This window comes from Cydia splendana, chromosome 23 (genome assembly GCF_910591565.1).
Source record: "Cydia splendana chromosome 23, ilCydSple1.2, whole genome shotgun sequence".
NCBI classification, from domain to species: Eukaryota; Metazoa; Arthropoda; class Insecta; order Lepidoptera; family Tortricidae; genus Cydia; species Cydia splendana.
The window spans coordinates 3,893,068-3,911,374 of NC_085982.1; the positions used below are offsets into that span (position 1 = coordinate 3,893,068).

General features: G+C 43.0%; 1 protein-coding gene and 1 long non-coding RNA gene across 2 annotated transcripts in view; both read left to right on the forward strand.

The window, feature by feature from the left end:
• LOC134801905 (uncharacterized) overlaps positions 1 to 18,307 on the forward strand; it is a 537,245-nt gene that overhangs the window by 188,521 nt on the left and 330,417 nt on the right. The window lies entirely within an intron of this gene.
• The window catches only part of LOC134801857 (homeobox protein SIX1-like), a 41,455-nt gene that overhangs the window by 6,694 nt on the left and 16,454 nt on the right, over positions 1 to 18,307 (forward strand). The window contains exon 2 of the mRNA XM_063774497.1: positions 4,150 to 4,820. Coding sequence (XP_063630567.1) covers positions 4,716 to 4,820 — 105 coding nt within the window. The 5' untranslated portion in view covers positions 4,150 to 4,715. The remainder of the gene's footprint in view (positions 1 to 4,149; positions 4,821 to 18,307) is intronic.

Consider the following 18,307-nt stretch of genomic DNA (forward strand, 5'->3'; position numbering starts at 1 on the left):
TCAGTGAGCAAAATCGCATTTTGCTCACTGAGTGAGACAACTCAGTGAGCAAAATGCGATTTTGCTCACTGAGTGAGACAAAATGACTCAGTGAGCAAAATCGCATTTTGCTCACTGTTTTTAAGAAGCAAAGTACCCTTGTTCGAGCTGCTGAGGTGAAAAGTAAATTGTTTGAAATGCTTTTAATATGTATAAATGTCTCGGTAGGTCAGAAACTTTCGTGGCTACCCATCACAGAAGGGTCCGTATGCTTCAAGTGCCACAAGGACCTTTTTATTTGAAATTCCAACAGAAATTCTGATAGAATGGTTTTTATTGCACATGAAGCATAAGGTCTCTTTAATGGTAAGCCACATTATGTCAAAATTAAATATGCAGGAAGAAGTAGAAACTATTTTCAGCGATGCACCGACCTCATTCCGTCGGAAAATTCTTTAATAGTATTGTTTGTCTACTCGAACTTTTAATAACACAACATTACCTATGTTAAGTCAAAGATATTGCAGGTCAACATTCTTCAAATTATATTTCTATAGAACAATTTTTTGGGCGAGAAAAGTATTCCATAGGTTAATCCAACTTAAAATATATTTCTTCTGAAGTTTTACTCATACCATACTACTCTAAAGACCGTTGTTCCTTAATGCGTAAAATGTTTCAAAAAGTTAAGGGTAACATAGTCGCATTTAAAACCAACAATAACTTAGTACTTATATATGTTGCAGTCAAAAGTGTGAACTGGTCAAAAGAACTTTTAACCGACAAAAACAGGCAAAACTGCTTTTGACTGAGCATGTTGGTCAAAAGTAGTTTTACCTGAAAATCATACCTATTTCTGGCAGCAGTTTCGTTTTTAGGGCGTAGCAAAAAAAAATAACCCTAACCTAATACCTATCTCTGGGAACAGTTTCGTTTTTAGGGCGTAGCAAAAAAATATATAACCCTAACCTACCTATTTCTGCGAGTACTTTTGACCGATAGTAACAGTCACAATTACTATTAACCAATGATTTTCAGGTAAAACTACTTTTGACCAACATGCTCAGTCAAAAGCAGTTTTGCCTGTTTTTGTCGGTTAAAAGTTCTTTTGACCAGGGGCCGATTGCATAACAAACTACAACTAATATTACAAGCGGAACTCCTTTTCTAATTTCACTTATTAAATAAGGAGTTCCGCTTGTAATATTAGTTGTAGTTTGTTATGCAATCGGCCCCAGTTCACACTTACATACTTTTGCTGCGACATATACATACTTTTATTCAGATTAAAAACAAAATGTACTTAACAAAGTAACAGTACCACCAAAAATTCAAAAATCGAACCAAAACAATAACGTTCGCACCCACCGGCATGTTTCGAATGCCTTCGAAAATCAAATCGCTAATAGTGAGGCGATTTGTACCGTATCGTGAATCGGTAATCTGTCGATAAATCTTGTGTTTTACAGCTGGCCCGCCCGATAGGGATCGCGCCACGTGGGGTAATAGTGATGTGCTGTTGATATCGAGGTCTTTAAACATATTTTTATGACGATGTCAGTTCGTAAAATGGCGTGTGTTATTCAATAAGCTTATGGGTGTTGGTCGTTAACCGCTGTGTTTAATATTTGATACGCGAATGTAATGGCTGTATAGGCAAAGGAATATTGATAATTGCGAATGGAGTTTCTTGTTTCAAAATATAGTTCGACACCTTTTTATTGATAAATAAAAAAGATTCATGGTTCGCATAAAGCGTTGGGTTGAATTGTAGTCTTAAAGTTTTTTTTTATCTTAATCATATTAATATGAAATCTATTTGCTTTATTAATAAATCTCCTTGAGGTACGGACATGTGTCCCTTAGTTAATATTTAGGTATGTACTTTTTATCTAAGTACCTATATCCTTAAAGCCAAATTTAATTTCCCCCCTTTTTTAAAAAAAACTTTGAGATTATGTGATCGTAAACACGAGATACATAGCGTGTATTATAATATTGTACATTATTTAATTCGTATCGTCATAAATAAATAATAAGCTACCTTATAAGCTCAATTATATACTTTGAAAGAAGTTATGACATAAGTATACTTCAAGAATAAAGTAGGCGCAAGCAATATGACTATGGCATGATTTCAAGCGTCACAAATTGGTACAATAGGTACCTACGAGTTACAATACTTACAATGAATTAATGAATAATATTTTTTCAAGGTCAAGTCCCATATTATATTAGTAACAAATTAGGTACATACTTAAATTTTGTGTGTTTAGTGTTGTGTGTGTGTGTAGGCGATCAATGAACAACCTGCTGTCGTCATTACAAAGTTGAGTTTCATACTAAACATTACCAATCCAATGTTAAAAATAGCATCGGTAGTATGTTAATTATGAGGGAACAAATGAACATACATACATACGTACATACCCACATACATATCGGTCAAAATCATAACTCTCCTTTTGCGTTGCCGTAATCGGGTAAAAATAGCATACTACCGTATTATGGTGGGCGTCTGCATAATGTTATATCAAAAGCAAACAAAATACAAAACACTCATCTTAAAAATAATGTTTTTACGTAAAGAAAAAATGTAAACATGATAATTATCGATTCAGTTACATCACTGGTAACCCGTCAACTCCATACATCAGCCCCTTGATCGTGTCGATGATAAAAATTACTTAAAACGCCAAACATTTAACATCTCGCTCTTCTTTCCTTCTCACTCATGCGGACTAAACTTGACACGAAAAGAGACAGAGCTAACCTACAAATTGACTATAAAACTAAAACGTTACAAGATTTAAAATGAGAACATTCGAATTTGAGTTTCACAGTTGTTTTTACTAAGCTTAAACTCGAATGAGATTGTTATTTAAATAAATAAAAGTTTGTTTGTGGTTTTTGTTTTATGAAGTTTTATAGTAAATCTTTGTTGTCTTGTCAGTGCATCTTTGTAATGATTCAAAGTACGTGATGGTATGTTTGTTAAATATTGAATTGATGGCGACCCTTCCAAAGATTTTGGGCGAGATTGTGTTAGGATCTGATTAATGTAGGCCTGTTTTAAGTGTCATGATGTGACAATCGGTCGAGTTTGTTGATTTAAATTTGTCGACAAGTGACTTGTACAGTCAGCTGCAGAGAAAAGGTACCCCAGTTTGTACAGCAATACTATTAGCATAGCACCTTTATGTATACAAACGGGGGTACCTTTTCTCTGCAGCAGACTGTACATGTCCGTGGTATAGTCTGTCTCCGTCTGGTTCAACTTTAAAGAAGAGCCAACCGCAGCAGATAGAACCAATTTTAGAAATGTCTAACAGCCGAACATCTAAGAACGAAATTCGAAATTTCGTCGTCTGCTTCTCAATCACTCGGTTGTGCAAGAGCGATACAGACAGAGACAGATAACGTAATTTCGATTTTCGTTTTGCGCGACAGGCCCTCTGATATCGCAAAGTAAACTTATCTAAAAATAATATTAAATCAAATCGTGACTACTTTGAAAAAAACTCGCATCTGTTCCGTCAAGAGAGAAATGTAGTAACTATGTATGGGATGCATACAGAGTTACTGCGTTTTAACTTTGAGTTGCAGTGCGAGATACGAGATTTTCGCAAAGTAGTGACGAAATATAAGATGGATACAATCAGCCTTAAGACTTAAAAAAAGTTTCAACTAAGTATTTAAAAATTCGAATCCTATTTTAAAAGCTCTTCAAAACAATGTATGGATATGTTACTATTCTGAAACAGAATGCAAGAAACAGTGAAACGTTTGTTATGTCTGATACAAAAATACACAGAGGAGACACGTGGGAGCCATATTTCATAATAAATTAATGACGTCAAACGACCAGAATTAATAAGCGCTTTACATTAATTTATACTGACTGAATATTATTAAGACAAATGGCCTTTCTGCCTTTTAAATCATAAAAACAGTAGGTATTTAATAAGATATGTATAGAAAAAAATACAAGATCTTTACCTCGATTTCATCTTTATTTTACTTTAATAAGTAATAAGATCAACATGTTCTAGATGCGCGAGTTCTTCGCGATCTTTCACGATCATCAGGCGAGAGAAAGTGTTTAAAACATAAGTATTTGTTTTATAAATAATAACAAAAAAGTATTAACAAAAGCTTCTTTTGTTACAGGTATTCGTCTGTCCGAGATTAAAATGAGAAAGAAGAGAAAAAATAGATTCACGTGCGATTAAGAAATAAAACTCAAAACGCATTTAAAATTTTATTAATTAATTGTGTAAGTGAACGTCAAGCCAGACAGGGACTGGGTACTAATGAGAGAAAAAAATAACATTTGAAGTGACCAAATATTGACTCTATTTACCGGTAAAAAGAAAACCAACTCGGATTCAATACAAACTTCGGCGCTTTTCGAAATCCGAAAACAAATAATTGCCGCTTCAAGGTGCCCGGTTTTGTTTAAACATTTTTGGGACTGCTGCCTTTCCCTGTTTATATAGCTGCCTTTAAAGGCTTTTTAAAAACAAAACGGTGAAACAAACACGATCGCATTTAAGACTAATAAAAAACGCCTCAAACAAATGCATTTTAGTGCGTGTCAAAATCGAATTCTAAATTCGAATCGAATAAGGCTCGCCATTCTTTAACTTTGATGTGGATTGTTTAGCACCGCTAAGTGGTGCTAATTTGTAGTGTCAAATTGTGGTGTCAAAGTGGCAGGAGACGAGCATTTGGATATGTTGGGGGGCCCCGAGTGGGGGCAGCGGGAGGCCACCCCCCCCAGAGATGCTCCCCTGCCGAGTTTCGGCTTCACACAGGAGCAAGTCGCCTGCGTATGCGAGGTGAGTGTTCGTGTGTGGTAATCTTTATTCGTTCTTTTGTTTTAAAATTTATTGTTTTGATGTTGGTCATACGCAAAGATAAACCAGAGACAAATAGATTCCCTTTTTAAGGATAAATGGGAGTTCTTTATCTTTTGATTTGATATAAATTTATATTAAAAGATGTGGTAAAAGCCTTATGCGTACCCTACCTACGGTGGCTACGCATTTTATTGATGTCTAAATTTATTTTTGGTTAAGCTTTTTGAATACTTACCTATTAAAAATATTATGAAAGTTGATTAAATTTACTATATTCCCACAGAATTTACTATCATAGTATACCGTTTGCCATACTCATTCCTTTTAAATAGGGAATATTTATAGCAGATTCACAACATGATACTAATTTAATTTCAATCACATTGAGTGAGTAACGGTCGCACAAATGAAGTAAATCTGAATTAATAGTGTTTACACAATACAGACACACATACATACCTAAGTTTAAAAAATACTATAATACGCCAAAATACGTTCATTACTGCCGTATAGCAGGCAGCATACGAATTATTTATGTCTAGGTAGTTTTTGTTGCTAGAAATTGTAATACAACAATGATAGAGCGAGTTGAAATTTTACATAAGTACAATTTTTCACAACCCTAGTCCGGTCGTAAGTCTATTTACAACATCGTTGTGAAAATAACTCTAATGTAGCGAATTTAAGGTTTAAAATATATTTAAGTCATCTTTTCTGTTTATGTTAAGTAAGAGAATTTGCAACACTGCATTGCACCTTGGTGGTCTATTAGTCTAAGATACGATAAGGCATTTCTACCGTCACGTCATCTGTTATTTGATTCAAAACTAGACTATCTATAGGTATGTTAGATAAAAGATACTTATATACATAATAGTGTACTCGAGAAACTGAAAACGGTGAAAAATAGAAATACTACACCTAAAAATACGTGTGATACCTACCTCATAAGATTCGTCATGATGCCTAGAAAAATGTATTCGAAACGTGTATTAGCACACAAAAAATATCAAAAGTTACAAACAAAAAAGGGGAGTAAAGTACATATTTTTTATTTCCCCAATATATTTAAGAAACCAAAATTAATGGTATTACTTGCAGAAAACTGTATTATATCTCCATTACATATACTTTTTGTACACGCTTCGAATACATTTTTCTAGGCATCATGACGAATCTAATGAGTATCACACGTATTTTTAGGAGTAGTATGTCTATTTTTCACCGTTTTCAGTTTCTCGAGTACACTATTATGTATATAAGTATCTTTTACAAGGGAGGTTTTGGGATTATACTGAGGAACTTTTACTATGGGACCAACTCCAAAATCGCGCTCAGCTGAAATGTCGGAATTTAAGGTAAAAAACAATGAAATTATATCGCGGTAACGTTTGTGTAATTAAATAAAGTGTGGCAATATCATCATTAATGTCAAACTATAAAAAATATTACGTTTATAAATTACACTTTTCACTTTGTTCTATTTAAGTCGATGCAAACTGCCCGATTCGAACTTTAAGATACGTCAATCAATAGATCTAGAAACGATATGGATTAGATGTGTCAGTGTCAAAAGTGACTTTTTAGGGTTCCGTACCTCAAAACGAAAAAACGGAACCCTTATAGGATCACTCGTGCGTCTGTCTGTCTGTCTGTCTGTCTGTCCGTCTGTCACAGCCTATTTTCTCCGAAACTACTAGACCAATTAAGTTGAATTTTGATACACATATGTAAGTTTGTGACCCAAATACGGACATGTAACGTAAACAAATGAATTTTAAACATGGGGGCCACTTTTGGGGGGTAAATGAGAAAATTAAAAAATAAAGTTTTTCAAACTATATCGTGTTACATATCAAATAAAAGAGCTCATTGTGAGAATCTCAAATATATTTTTTTATAATTTTAGAATAAACAGTTTAGGAGTAATTCAAGAAAATAGGCAAAAAATGACCATTCCCCCCCTTTATCTCCGAAACTACTGGGTCTAAAATTTTGAAAAAAAATACATAAAATAGGTCTTTACCTATAGATGACAGGAAAACCTATTAGAAATGTACAGTCAAGCGTGAGTCGGACTTAATTACTTTGTTTTTGATCCGACCCCTACGGATTTTTTAAAGACATTTCACTCACGTTTCACATAAAAAAATACATTGTTAAAAATTGTGTAATGTACGGAACCCTTGGAACGCGAGTCCGACTCGCACTTGGCCGGTTTTTTGTTTGAAGAACCGTCACATTTGACACTGACATATATAATCCATATCGTTTCTATATACACGATGATTTTTAATCGGTGATCAGGAACCAATATTTTTATTCAGTTATCGATGGCGATCACATTAACTATGAAACCAACTGCGAAATCGCGAAAAAAAAATTAACTCTCTCATAGAAAATATCAACATCGGACCAGCCCTACTGTATGAAACAGGCATTTTTTTTTGTGATTTCGAGGTGGGTTCCATAGTTAAATGTGATCGCCATCGATGACTGAATTAGAAAAATTGGTTCCTGATCACCGATTACATTTCTTGGTGTATATTCATTGACGTATCGTAAAGTTCGAATCGGGCCGTATGCTCAGACGGACTCTAGGTAGTTTCCCGAAATTTCAGTTTCATAATTTTCACCTGTCCTGCCTCCAATGGTGCCACTACACGAAAACACCGTGTTTATAAAGGTTCCATTAGTAGGCGTGTCCCGCCCCGCCCAGTAACCGGATATCCGGTCGCCATGGCCACTGTTTGTTTTGAGGGTTCCGGGCAAATTGGAAATGGATCCGGGTATAACGGGGTTCGGGGTCCGGGAGGCGTTTTTAAAACAAGTGGTTATTTTCATCAAGTCGGTACTTATTTAAGACGTTTTTAACCGACTTCAAAAAAAGGAGGAGGTTATCAATTCGATCGTATTTTTAGGGTTCCGTGCCCAAAGGGTAAAAACGGGACCCTATTACTAAGACTCCACTGTCCGTCTGTCCGTCCGTCCGTCTGTCATGAACCGTCTGTCTAGTTGAAATTTTCACACATGATGTTTTTCTGTTGCCGTATAATATATTATATATACCTATACAACAAATACTAAAAAGTCTAGGATCTTGGCTATGTAGGCCCCTATGTGCCAGATAGCAGTTGCTTTCGTAGAAACTAGTGCCTATGTCAATTCTTGGGATTAGGTCGCCTAGCAGCCCCCTGGCTACGTCAGCCGTGGAAAAAAGTTGGGATGTATGTAACAAGAAAAATCGTTGCGAAATAATAAAGTTTCAGCAAGTAGGTAATGGCATCTTGGCGAGGCACCCAGAGATGTCAACGTCAACAATAATGGTCCAGGATTGGCAACTCTAATACAGCTTGCAAGTGCATTTTGTTGACTTAGGACTCCGGATGGCACATGTGTGTTCAGCAAATAGGCGAATATTTGTGGCCACCTCGGAGACAACACGCCAAATAAAAGCCCACGCGATGGTAAGCGAACTTTGAGTGTGGACACTTGGAATTTCAGAAGCGTTTGCGGGTTTCGAAATTAGACTACTTCATAACTTGCCCTGTTATGTAAAGAATGAAAGAAAATGAGCTGAAGTTTTGCATACATACATATGTAAATCCGATGATAATGCAATATTATGATGACACAATTGTGTTTGAGAAGGCCCCGTGCATGAACTATAGGGGGCAGTATAGGAGCCGTCAGATTTTTGGCGCGAGGCGTAAATGTGTCGTTTATGCTTCCGATGTAGCCCACAAGATGGTAGAACCTACTTTGCACAAGGAAACGTACCGACGAGAACGGTAGATGGTAGCACTTGCTTTGGCAATTGGCATGTACATGTGCACATATGTTTCCGATTCAAGCCACAAGATGGCAGACCCTCCAACGTGCACGGTCCATATTACTTGCCTGTGGAAAGAAAAGTATAGTCATAAAAGCTTAAATTGTACCAAAAATGCAATTTTTACCAAATATTAATATTGGAAGATGCCTCGTCAGTGTTGCCAGGGCGCTAAAGAGGGAATCCCATAACGATTGTATAGAAGCCCCCTAATGGATGGTATCGGTTACTTCCATAATTGGAGGGTTGGAAGCGAAATAATGGGATTTGCCGGGGCGAAATATTAAGTGTGATAAGGGATGTTATTAAATAATGTGGATTTGTTATTGTACTTGTTTTTCATAACGGGTACGGATTATTTAATACTAGCTTTACCCGCGACTTCGTCTCCTGGAATTAGTACCAGCAGTTAGAGTTAAGTACAGCGTCTGGATAAAATCTAATGGCAATCATTTCGAGCATAATGTGCTTAATTGCTTACACCAATTAACAGGCAATTCATAAATTTTCTCATTTCCAACCCCCTTTTCACCATCTTTAGGGATGACTTCCAACTAGTTCCAACATAAAAACTATCCTATGTCCTTCCCCGGGACTGAAATTATCTCTATGCCAAATTTAAACTAAGTACATCCCTTCAGCGGTTTAAGCGTGAAGAGGTAACACACAGACACACAGACACACTTTCGCATTTATGATATTAGTGTAGATTCTCGTGTTAGAGTCTATGCGGAAAGAGAAGAGTCATAGAATGTATTGGTTCCAGATTGGTTCCCATTCTTCCCATACATTCCACGACTCTTCTCTTTCCGCATAGACTCTACTAAGACTCTACTAGTAAGATTTTTTTTCTCCTAGTGTGCCCTTATGTCCGTTACTTAATAGGCTACTCTAGGTATTTAATTTTACTATGAGTTATGCCAGGGGTGCGAAACTCCTGACTTCGATCAAACTCGGCTCCGCTCGGCTCAGAAGGGCTACCGCCCAAACCGAAATTCGCAAATTGCGGGGATCTTTGACTTTTACTCCAATGAAGGCGTAATTAGAGTGACAGAGAAAAATGCCCGCAATTTGCGAACTTCGATTTTCGCGGTTATAGCCCAGCATTGCTCCGAGCAATTATTAGGGTTGGCACCACTTGGCTCCCTTTTGCGTGCACGACCACAGATAAGATAATCACTTGATTTTTGACAACCCTAAATAGCCGAAAGGGATAGTGCGATATATTAGAAAGGAACAGCATGATTCGACCCTGAACCGCTGTCAAACTTCGTTTTTGTAGGAAGTTTCCTTTCTGTACGGTACTATTAATTATTCTGTGGTTATGCCCCTTAAATTTTAATTGTTCACCCATCAGTAATAAAGTAATAACTACTTAGTATTGATGGCATTTAATTTTACTAATTGTTTAAATGTCCTTTTGATTATTTTGTTACTTAATATATTAAAAACGCAAAAAATAGAATATCTCTTTTTTTATATAAAAATAGGTAAAGTATTATTTAAAAATGAATCATAATAATTATCTAACACAACACGTGCATTTAATTATGCCTTGCATTGCTTCCAATGCATTTCGCATCTATTCTACCTGCAGCTGCATCGACCAGCATAGTATGACCCCCCATCATGCGTAATTGTTATAGTTGGTCAAACCAATTTGTCAGTCAGTTAAGAACCAGGAAAACTATACTCATCCTTTTCTTTTGGGTGCTAGTACTAGTGTAAGATAAAGATAGTATGATTCTCTCTGTCTATGATTGAAATGAGATAGTTTTTTGAAAAACTATAGGTAATTTTGATGGTGCGTAAGCCACCCGAGCGTTTGAAGGGTTAGGAATTCGGAAATAATAATTATTATTGCGTGGGACTTTTGGGCTTTTGGTCTTAAATGTGTTATTGGGAATTTCAACCGTCATCTGTTATTTGACTTTAACAAAGGTTCTCCAAGTTTTTGACTGCTAATGAAGACCAGAAAGGAACTCTTTAAACAGATCAGTATAAAAACCTAAACACCTAATATTTTATTTTATCCTTTCTGAAGCCGGTTTTCTTTTTTTTAAGGTTTATTTGTATGATTTCGTCTACGTTTCGCATAATATTAATGAGTAAAGAAGGGACACTTAGCGCAAGGAATTTCGTACATCGACCCCCGTTCGCGAATTTACAAAGCCTATACTGATAAGGTCCGGATGCGAACTGAACTGGATTAGCTTTTGTTTGGACAAAACTTGACCAAACCCTAATCCATTACAGTACAGAAATTTACTGAAATCGTATAGACTTTGTTGGCTAAATTAATATGGATATTGTTGCTACAAATGCTAGCTTGTTGCGATCTAAAACTTGAATAATATTTTAGTAATGACTCCGATTGTATTGTATTAATTACTGTTCGTGCTAATTACTTAAAAATGCCTAATTTTTTTTTTCATTTAACAACTATATCAGTTGAGATTTCTTATTAGGACATGTTTAGTGTGAAATCATAATATAAATTATAAGTCGACTGTATTTTATAATACATTGGTACATAATTAAGTAGATGATTTATTTAAGGACCAAGATTTACTATGCTATTCTGCCTTTTTTTTTTCCGATTTTCACTTGCCAGACAAGTTTTCGCAGATGATTTACTTTGGCAACCAACATTCGCCAAATTTTCATCATGACAATGTTTTACTTTATAGAATTATTGTTAAGTATATTATTATTATGTGTACAACGTTTGGAGTGTCATTTCTTTGGTCAAATCATTCCATTTGCTAGATAATTATTAATACGATATCGTCTAGTCATTTGACAGAGTTCACTGAGTCAAGATAGGTGCGACGACGAGCGAAGCGAGGAGGAGTGTGTTAGGTGAACTGCGACCAAACAGCGAACCGACTTTTCTTTACATAGAACGACTTTTCTGGCAACAGTTCATTTTCCTGGGGGTTCCTAACCTAACCTAACCTAAGCCACTTTTCTGGCAACAGTTCATTTTCTTGAGGGTCGCAGTTCTAACTTAACCTAACCCAAATTTTTGGTAACAGTTCGTTTTCTGGGGGGTCGCAGTTCTAACCTAACCCACTTTTCCAGCAACATTTCGTTTTCTTGGAGGTTGCAGATCAAACTAACCTAAACTACTTTTTTGACAATTTAACGTGAATACTAGGTGAAAGGCAATTTAGTAAAAAAAGAATTGTTGAAATCTGTGAGTGTTAGGCCCTATCTTCATACATCGCAGCGGGGTGCGCAGGGGGGGGGAGAGTGGACTGTAGAAATTCTCGTAGGCGGCAGAGGATGGAGCAATAAAACAACGCAGCTGGCTTCAGATGCAGGAGGGTCGAGGTTGGAGAGGTTTCTTCTTTTCCTTTTAGTTGTTTCCTAGTCGGCTGCTGGCTCTGGACTGACGCTGAGCGGGGCGACGTACCGGCTTTTATTACCGCCTATTTTATGTACCTCGTCCCCCGCTACCCGCGTGGCGCGCATGCGCGGATCGTGAGAGATCGGCGCATGCGCGCAGACTTCCTATCTCTTTCTAATAAGATACCTCTCTTTCTAATATGATACCTCTCTTTCTAATATGATACCTCTCTTTTCCTCGGCCCTCATGCTTTCTTTATTTAAATATTTATTAACTTACAAGTTTTTATTTCTTATGCTATTCTACCTAACTTATTTTTCTAATTAGACTTTATCCTAATTAGCCTATTATCACATTCTTATTTGAAAGGCGCAAAGTGTGTGTCGCCGCCGGCGACCCACACTTTGCCCCTCCCGATATGCAGAGTTACGTAATGAAACACAATAGGAGGATATTTTATTATTCACAAACTTTGGCTTATCTAAATTATATCTTAATTATTTTATTATCTAATTACACCTTATTAATCTAAACGCGCGTCGTGTACATTTCTCCCGCCGTCGCTTCGCGAACCTACTGGTAGCACGACGATCTTCTTTGTCGGCCTCCTCAGCACGTGTCCCTTGCTCGTAGAGACGTCCACGACTCGAACCACGCCATCCTTGCCCGGGTACGTCCGCGTCACTATTCCCCGTGGCCATGTGTTACGGGGGAGGTTGGAGTCGCAGATGATGACGACGTCTCCGACGGCCGGGGCGACTCCTCCGTCGTAGGGCTCCCGCCGGTGTTGGAGTAGCGGCGCGTACTCGCGAACCCAGCGCTGCCAGAAGGTGTCGGCGAGCTGCTGGGCGCGCTTCCAGTGTTGTCGCGCGTTGGTGTCGCTCTCCTCGAAGGTGCCGGGTGCAGGTGAGTAGCAGTCCGGCCCCAGCAGGATCATGTTCGGGGTCAAGGCCGGCGGGTCCTCTGGATTCACGGCCACGTAGGTCAGCGGTCTTGAGTTGACGGTTGCCTCCGCCTCCGCCAGTAGGGTCTGCAGGGTCTCGTCGCTCGGGTACTTCTCGTGCAGCGTAGCCTTCATTGCTTCTTTGACGGTGCGCACCATACGTTCCCACACGCCCGCCATGAATGGGGCGGCGGGGGGAAGGAAACGCCAATTGATGCGGCGTGCGTGGGCGGCGTCTCTCATTGCTTCCGCCAGCTCTCGGTGTGCACCTCTGAAGGCAGTCCCGTTGTCACTCCACAGTTCGGTAGGGCACCCGCGCCGAGCGATAAAGCGGCGCAGTGCGTTGATGGCGGAGTCGGTGCTCAGTGAGGTAACCATCTCCAGGTGTACGGCCCTCGACGTCATACAGGTGAACAGTGCGACGTACCTTTTCTCTCTATGACGGCCCACTGTAACTTCTTGCGGCCCGTAGTAGTCCAGACCCGTGTATGTGAAGGGCCTAACGTGATGTGCTAGGCGCGCCGCTGGCAGGTCACCCGTAGATGGCGCCGCGGGCTTGGCGCGACGCAGGCGACACTTTGGGCACTGGGCGATCACTTGTTTCACTGTCGGTCTTATTTTCACTATATGCACACGCTGTCGCAGATCGTTAACCACTATTTCGGTGCCGCCGTGATGTAACTGTTCGTGAACGTGAGAAATATATAACTTTGTATAGTGATGTTTCCCGTGTAGCACTATAGGTCGCACTGTCTCTTCTTGTAAGTCGCCGGCCGCTATTCTGCCCCGCAGACGTATAATGTGATCGCCGTCCATATAGACACTCAGCTTGGCTAGTCGGTCGTCCTTGTCTGGCGCGCGGCCGCTTGCTATGCGCCCTCTCTCTTTTTCGTAGCTATCTTCTTGTGAGGCGCGTACTAGTAGTTTCTCGGCGGCACTTAGGTATTTGGCTTCTAACACTAAGTACTTCTTATCTTCTTGTGGCGGCGTAGCGGCGATCTTGACAGGTGTGCGTGTGTGAGTGGCACGCTTGTTCCAGGCGCCGTCTTGTGTCTCGTTTGCGCGCGTTCGTTTGCGCCTGGCCGCCGCGATAAGTTGTGTCGCGGGCCGGGCGGGGTCACGGGGTCGAGGGCGCACGAGGTCGATGAACTGTAGCACACGTGCGGTCGCACGTAGTAGTCGCGTCCACTTTGAGAAGCGCTCGAACTTAGGTATGGCCGCGTGTTTATTTTCAGGCACGGGGGCTGTCGCAGCACACGTCTCTTTTTCTTCACCGGTCACGGGAACTTCGACTTTATTTTCACGGGGCCAAGTCGATTCTTCATTGTACAGGAATGACGGGCCAACGAACCATCTGTGGCTCGTATCGAAGTCAGCTGGTGTGGCGCGGGTCGCGTCGTCGGCTACGTTGTGTGCTGTCGGTACCCATCTCCACTCGTTTTTCTTAGTGTGATCTTCTATCTCGGCGAGTCTGTGGGCCACGAACGTCTTGAATGTACGGGGCTCGGCGCGTATCCATGCTAGCGCCGTGCGAGAGTCGCTCCAGTATATTTTTGAAGCGATCTCGAAGTCGTGCTCTTCTATCACTGTTCTTGCTAGCCGTACGCCTAGGACGGCCGCCTGCAGCTCCAGTCTAGGTATGGAGATAGGCTTCCTAGGTGTGACGCGACTCTTGGCGGCGGCCAGGGCTATTTTGACTGACCCGTCGGCTCGCGTCATCCTCCAGTACACGGCGGCGGCGTATGCTTCTTCACTAGCGTCGACGAAAGTGTGTAGCTCGCGCACGGCGGCAGGCGTTGCGTCGTAGCATCTAGGTATCTTTAGGGTACCTAGGTCTCGCAGTTGTTGTAGCCACTCGCTCCAGCGCTCCCGCAGATCTTCTGGTATAGCTTCGTCCCAGCTCGTGTTATGTTGCCACGTGTCTTGCATTATTCGCTTGGCCGGCGTAGTGATAGGTGAAATCAGGCCGAGCGGGTCAAATATTGACATTATGATGCTCAGGGCTTCTCTCTTCGTCGGAGGCCGGAGGTCATTGACCACCTCGGGCTGAGCTCTTCTAGTGTTGAGGCGAAACCGGATGCTATCTTCGTTTGTGTCCCACAGCAGGCCGAGTGTTTTTTCTATCTCGCTCCCGCCGATAGGGACAGTGTTTCCCTCTCGCTCTTCGCTGCCGACGACGTCTCTTATTGCTTCATATTCGTTCGTAGCCCACCCACGCAGCTGAAACTTGGCTTGTTGGTGTACATGATCGACGTCTCTTGTTACTTGTCTTGCCTCTTCTATTGTGTTGAAGCTCTGGAGATAGTCGTCCATGTAGTGGTTGCGCTCTATTGCTCGCGCAGCCTCCGGGTACTGTGTCGCGTGCTCTCGTGCGTTTCTATTTTTGATGTATAGAGCGGTGCACGGCGATGACGACGCGCCGAATATAACTGAAGTCATGCGGTATTCTTCTGGCTCTCCCTCGCGGCGATCGCCCCTCCATAGGAAGCGGAGTGCGTCCCTGTCCTCTTCGCGTATCTTGATCTGCATGAACATCTCTTTCAGATCACTGAGACTGCGATGCTGTGTTGACGAAACTTCATGATGACGCCGGGTAGTGATTGCAGGAAATCTGGACCCGTGTGCAGCATGTCGTTGAGGCTGCGGCCGTGTGAGGTGGCCGCAGCATCATGGACCAGTCTTATCTTCGGCTTCTCTGGGTTGCAGACGGCGAAGTGAGGTAGGTACCACGTCCTGCCGCTTGGTGGCGTGGCCGCGCGCTCGGCGTAGCTTGAGGTGAGTAGATTGTTGACGCGCTCGTTGTATTGTTGTTTCAGGTTTGCGTCTCGATCCAGCTTCCTCTCGAGCGTGTGTAGCCGCTTCAGTGCGTCGTTGCGATTGTTGGGTATTCTTTCTTCTTGGTTGCGCCACAGTAGCCCCGTCTCGAACCTGCCGTCGGGTAAGCGGCGGCTCTTTTCTTCTAATATGCGAAGCGCTTGTTGTTCGGGATCGCTGCTCGGTCGCCTCGGCTCGATTGATAGGGACTCGAGAGCGAAATATTTCTTCATTGTTTCTTCTATGTTTTCGTTCGACTTGGCCCGCGTGAGGTGCGCACAGCAGTACGCGATCGGCTCCGCTCTAGTGGTGCGGCAGCCGTGAAGTACCCATCCTAGTAGGGTTCTTGAAGCGACGAGTTGATCGCGCCGTCCTTTTCTTATTTCCCGCGACACGATTAGCTCCCAGTTGTCTTGACCGATGAGTATTTGTGGGGTTGCGCCTTGGTAGGTTAACTTGTGCTTGAGTCCTCTGAGATGTGTGCAGCCATCTATCTCGCCCGCACGTATGGATTGTGTGGTGAAGCCCAGACTGCCGACGGTGTGCGCGTTTGGTATGCGCTGCTCCTGCCCGCCGTACTTGTTGCGTATGTAGACCTCGACCCTCCTGCTCTGATTGTGCTCCATCTCTTTCCCGCCTATGCCCTGCACCCACATTGGTTCGGTGGGGCCGTTGAGCCCGAGTGTGTCCGCCAGCGCCGAGTCGATAATTGTCACGGTGCTGCCTTCATCTAGTAGAGCGAAAGTGTCTGCTTCCGCCCGCGGGCCGCGTAGTGTGACTGGTACTATCTTCAGGTAGGCGCGTCTTGTTTGTGCTGTCGCGCAGGCGATCTGGTTCACTGCCGAGGCCACGACTTCTTCTGGCTTGCGTGGTGAGGGTGGCTCGGCAGCGGCTGCAGCGGCGGCCGCGGGTGGCGACTTCTCGTGGTGTAGTAGGCGATGATGTCTCATGGGGCAGCCCTGCTGGCCACAAGGCTTGGCGCGGCAGGCGAAGCGTCGATGCTTGCTGACGAGGCATCGGTAGCAAATGTTGTTCTTCTTGGCCACTTCCCAGCGCTCGTTCGTGTCGATCTTCATAAACTGCGGGCACGACGGCAATTGGTGCGTAGCGTGCTCACATAACGGGCACGCCGGCTTCTCTTCTTTTGGCTTCTTATTGATTTCGACTGCGGCGGCGTAGGTTCGCTCGGGCTTCTTTCTTGCACTTCTTACTTCTTTATGTTCCGTTGTATTTTCAGGCGGAGCGTAAGGCGTGCACTTGTCGGCTTCATTATTCAAAAAGTCGGCAATCTTCTTAAGTTCGGGCGTCTCTTCTCTTGTAGCTGCGTAGTCGTACCACTTGTTGCGAATTATCGGCGATAACTTGTCAACTATCGACCGCATTAACTCGGGGTTGTAGAGATACTGCGGCTTCTTCAATATCTCGATAGTCGTCACTGTGTTAGCGATCCGGCTGGCGAATATGCACAGGTCACGTGGGTTGTCGGTGAGGCGCGGCAGTCCCTTTAGCTTCTCCAGTTCGTTGACAAGTAGTGCGTCTGGCCTTCCGTATCTTCTTTCTAGTGCTTTGATGACGTCTTCTGGATGCGGCTGGCTGACGAGGAGGGCGCTGACGGCCTCCCAGGCGACACCTTTTAGACTTCTTCTTATACGGGCGACGTTTTCACTTGCGGAGAAACTGGGCGCGGACTCGTTGTACGCGGCCTTAAATTGTAGCCACTCGGTACACAGGCCACTAAACGTCGGCAGGTCAGGTATGTACTTCTTGTAAGACTTGCTGGCTTGAATGGCTTCTGTGAGGGCGGCGGTTAGCGACGACACGTCCATCGCACGAGCATCTTCGTATGTTTCCGGTCGCGCGCGTCGTCTAGTAGTGCGCGCGGCGGGCTCTTGCGTTTCTTCTATATGGGCGGCCTCTTCTAATGTTGTCGCTCGTTCGGGTCGGCGATTGAACCATTCAGCGATGCGCTGTGGAGCGAGGTCCTCTTCCTCTTCTGACTCCTCTCTTGATGACGCCAGGTCTATTCTTTCTTGACGTATTCTCGCTAGCTCGGTTTCCGCTTGCACGCGCTTCAGTTCTAGCTCGGCTAACCTCTCCTTGGCCTCCAACTCCGCGAGGAGTCTCTTGCTGGAGGCCTTGGATCGGTGTGACCGAGCGGGCTTCGTCGGCGGTCTCGGTGGCGGCATCAGTTCGACGGGGTTGCGCTCGACGATCGTGGCGGCGAGGCTGGCCGCAGGCGTGGCCTTAATGCCCGACGTGTCAGCGGGGTGGACGGCGTTGCTCGGCCCGGGTAGGTCCTCTGGTGTGGGACGCGTCTTCCTGATGGCGCCCGTACCCGACGATGCAGCTGTGTCCAACGTCTTCGCTGAGTCCGACGTTGCGCCTGTGCCCGACGTAGTGCCTGTGCCCGACGTAGTGCCGGTGCCCGACGTAGTGCCGGTGCCCGACGTGGTGCCGGTGCCCGACGTGGTGCCGGTACCCGACGTGGTGCCGGTGCCTGACGTGGTGCCGGTTTCCTCGGAGCT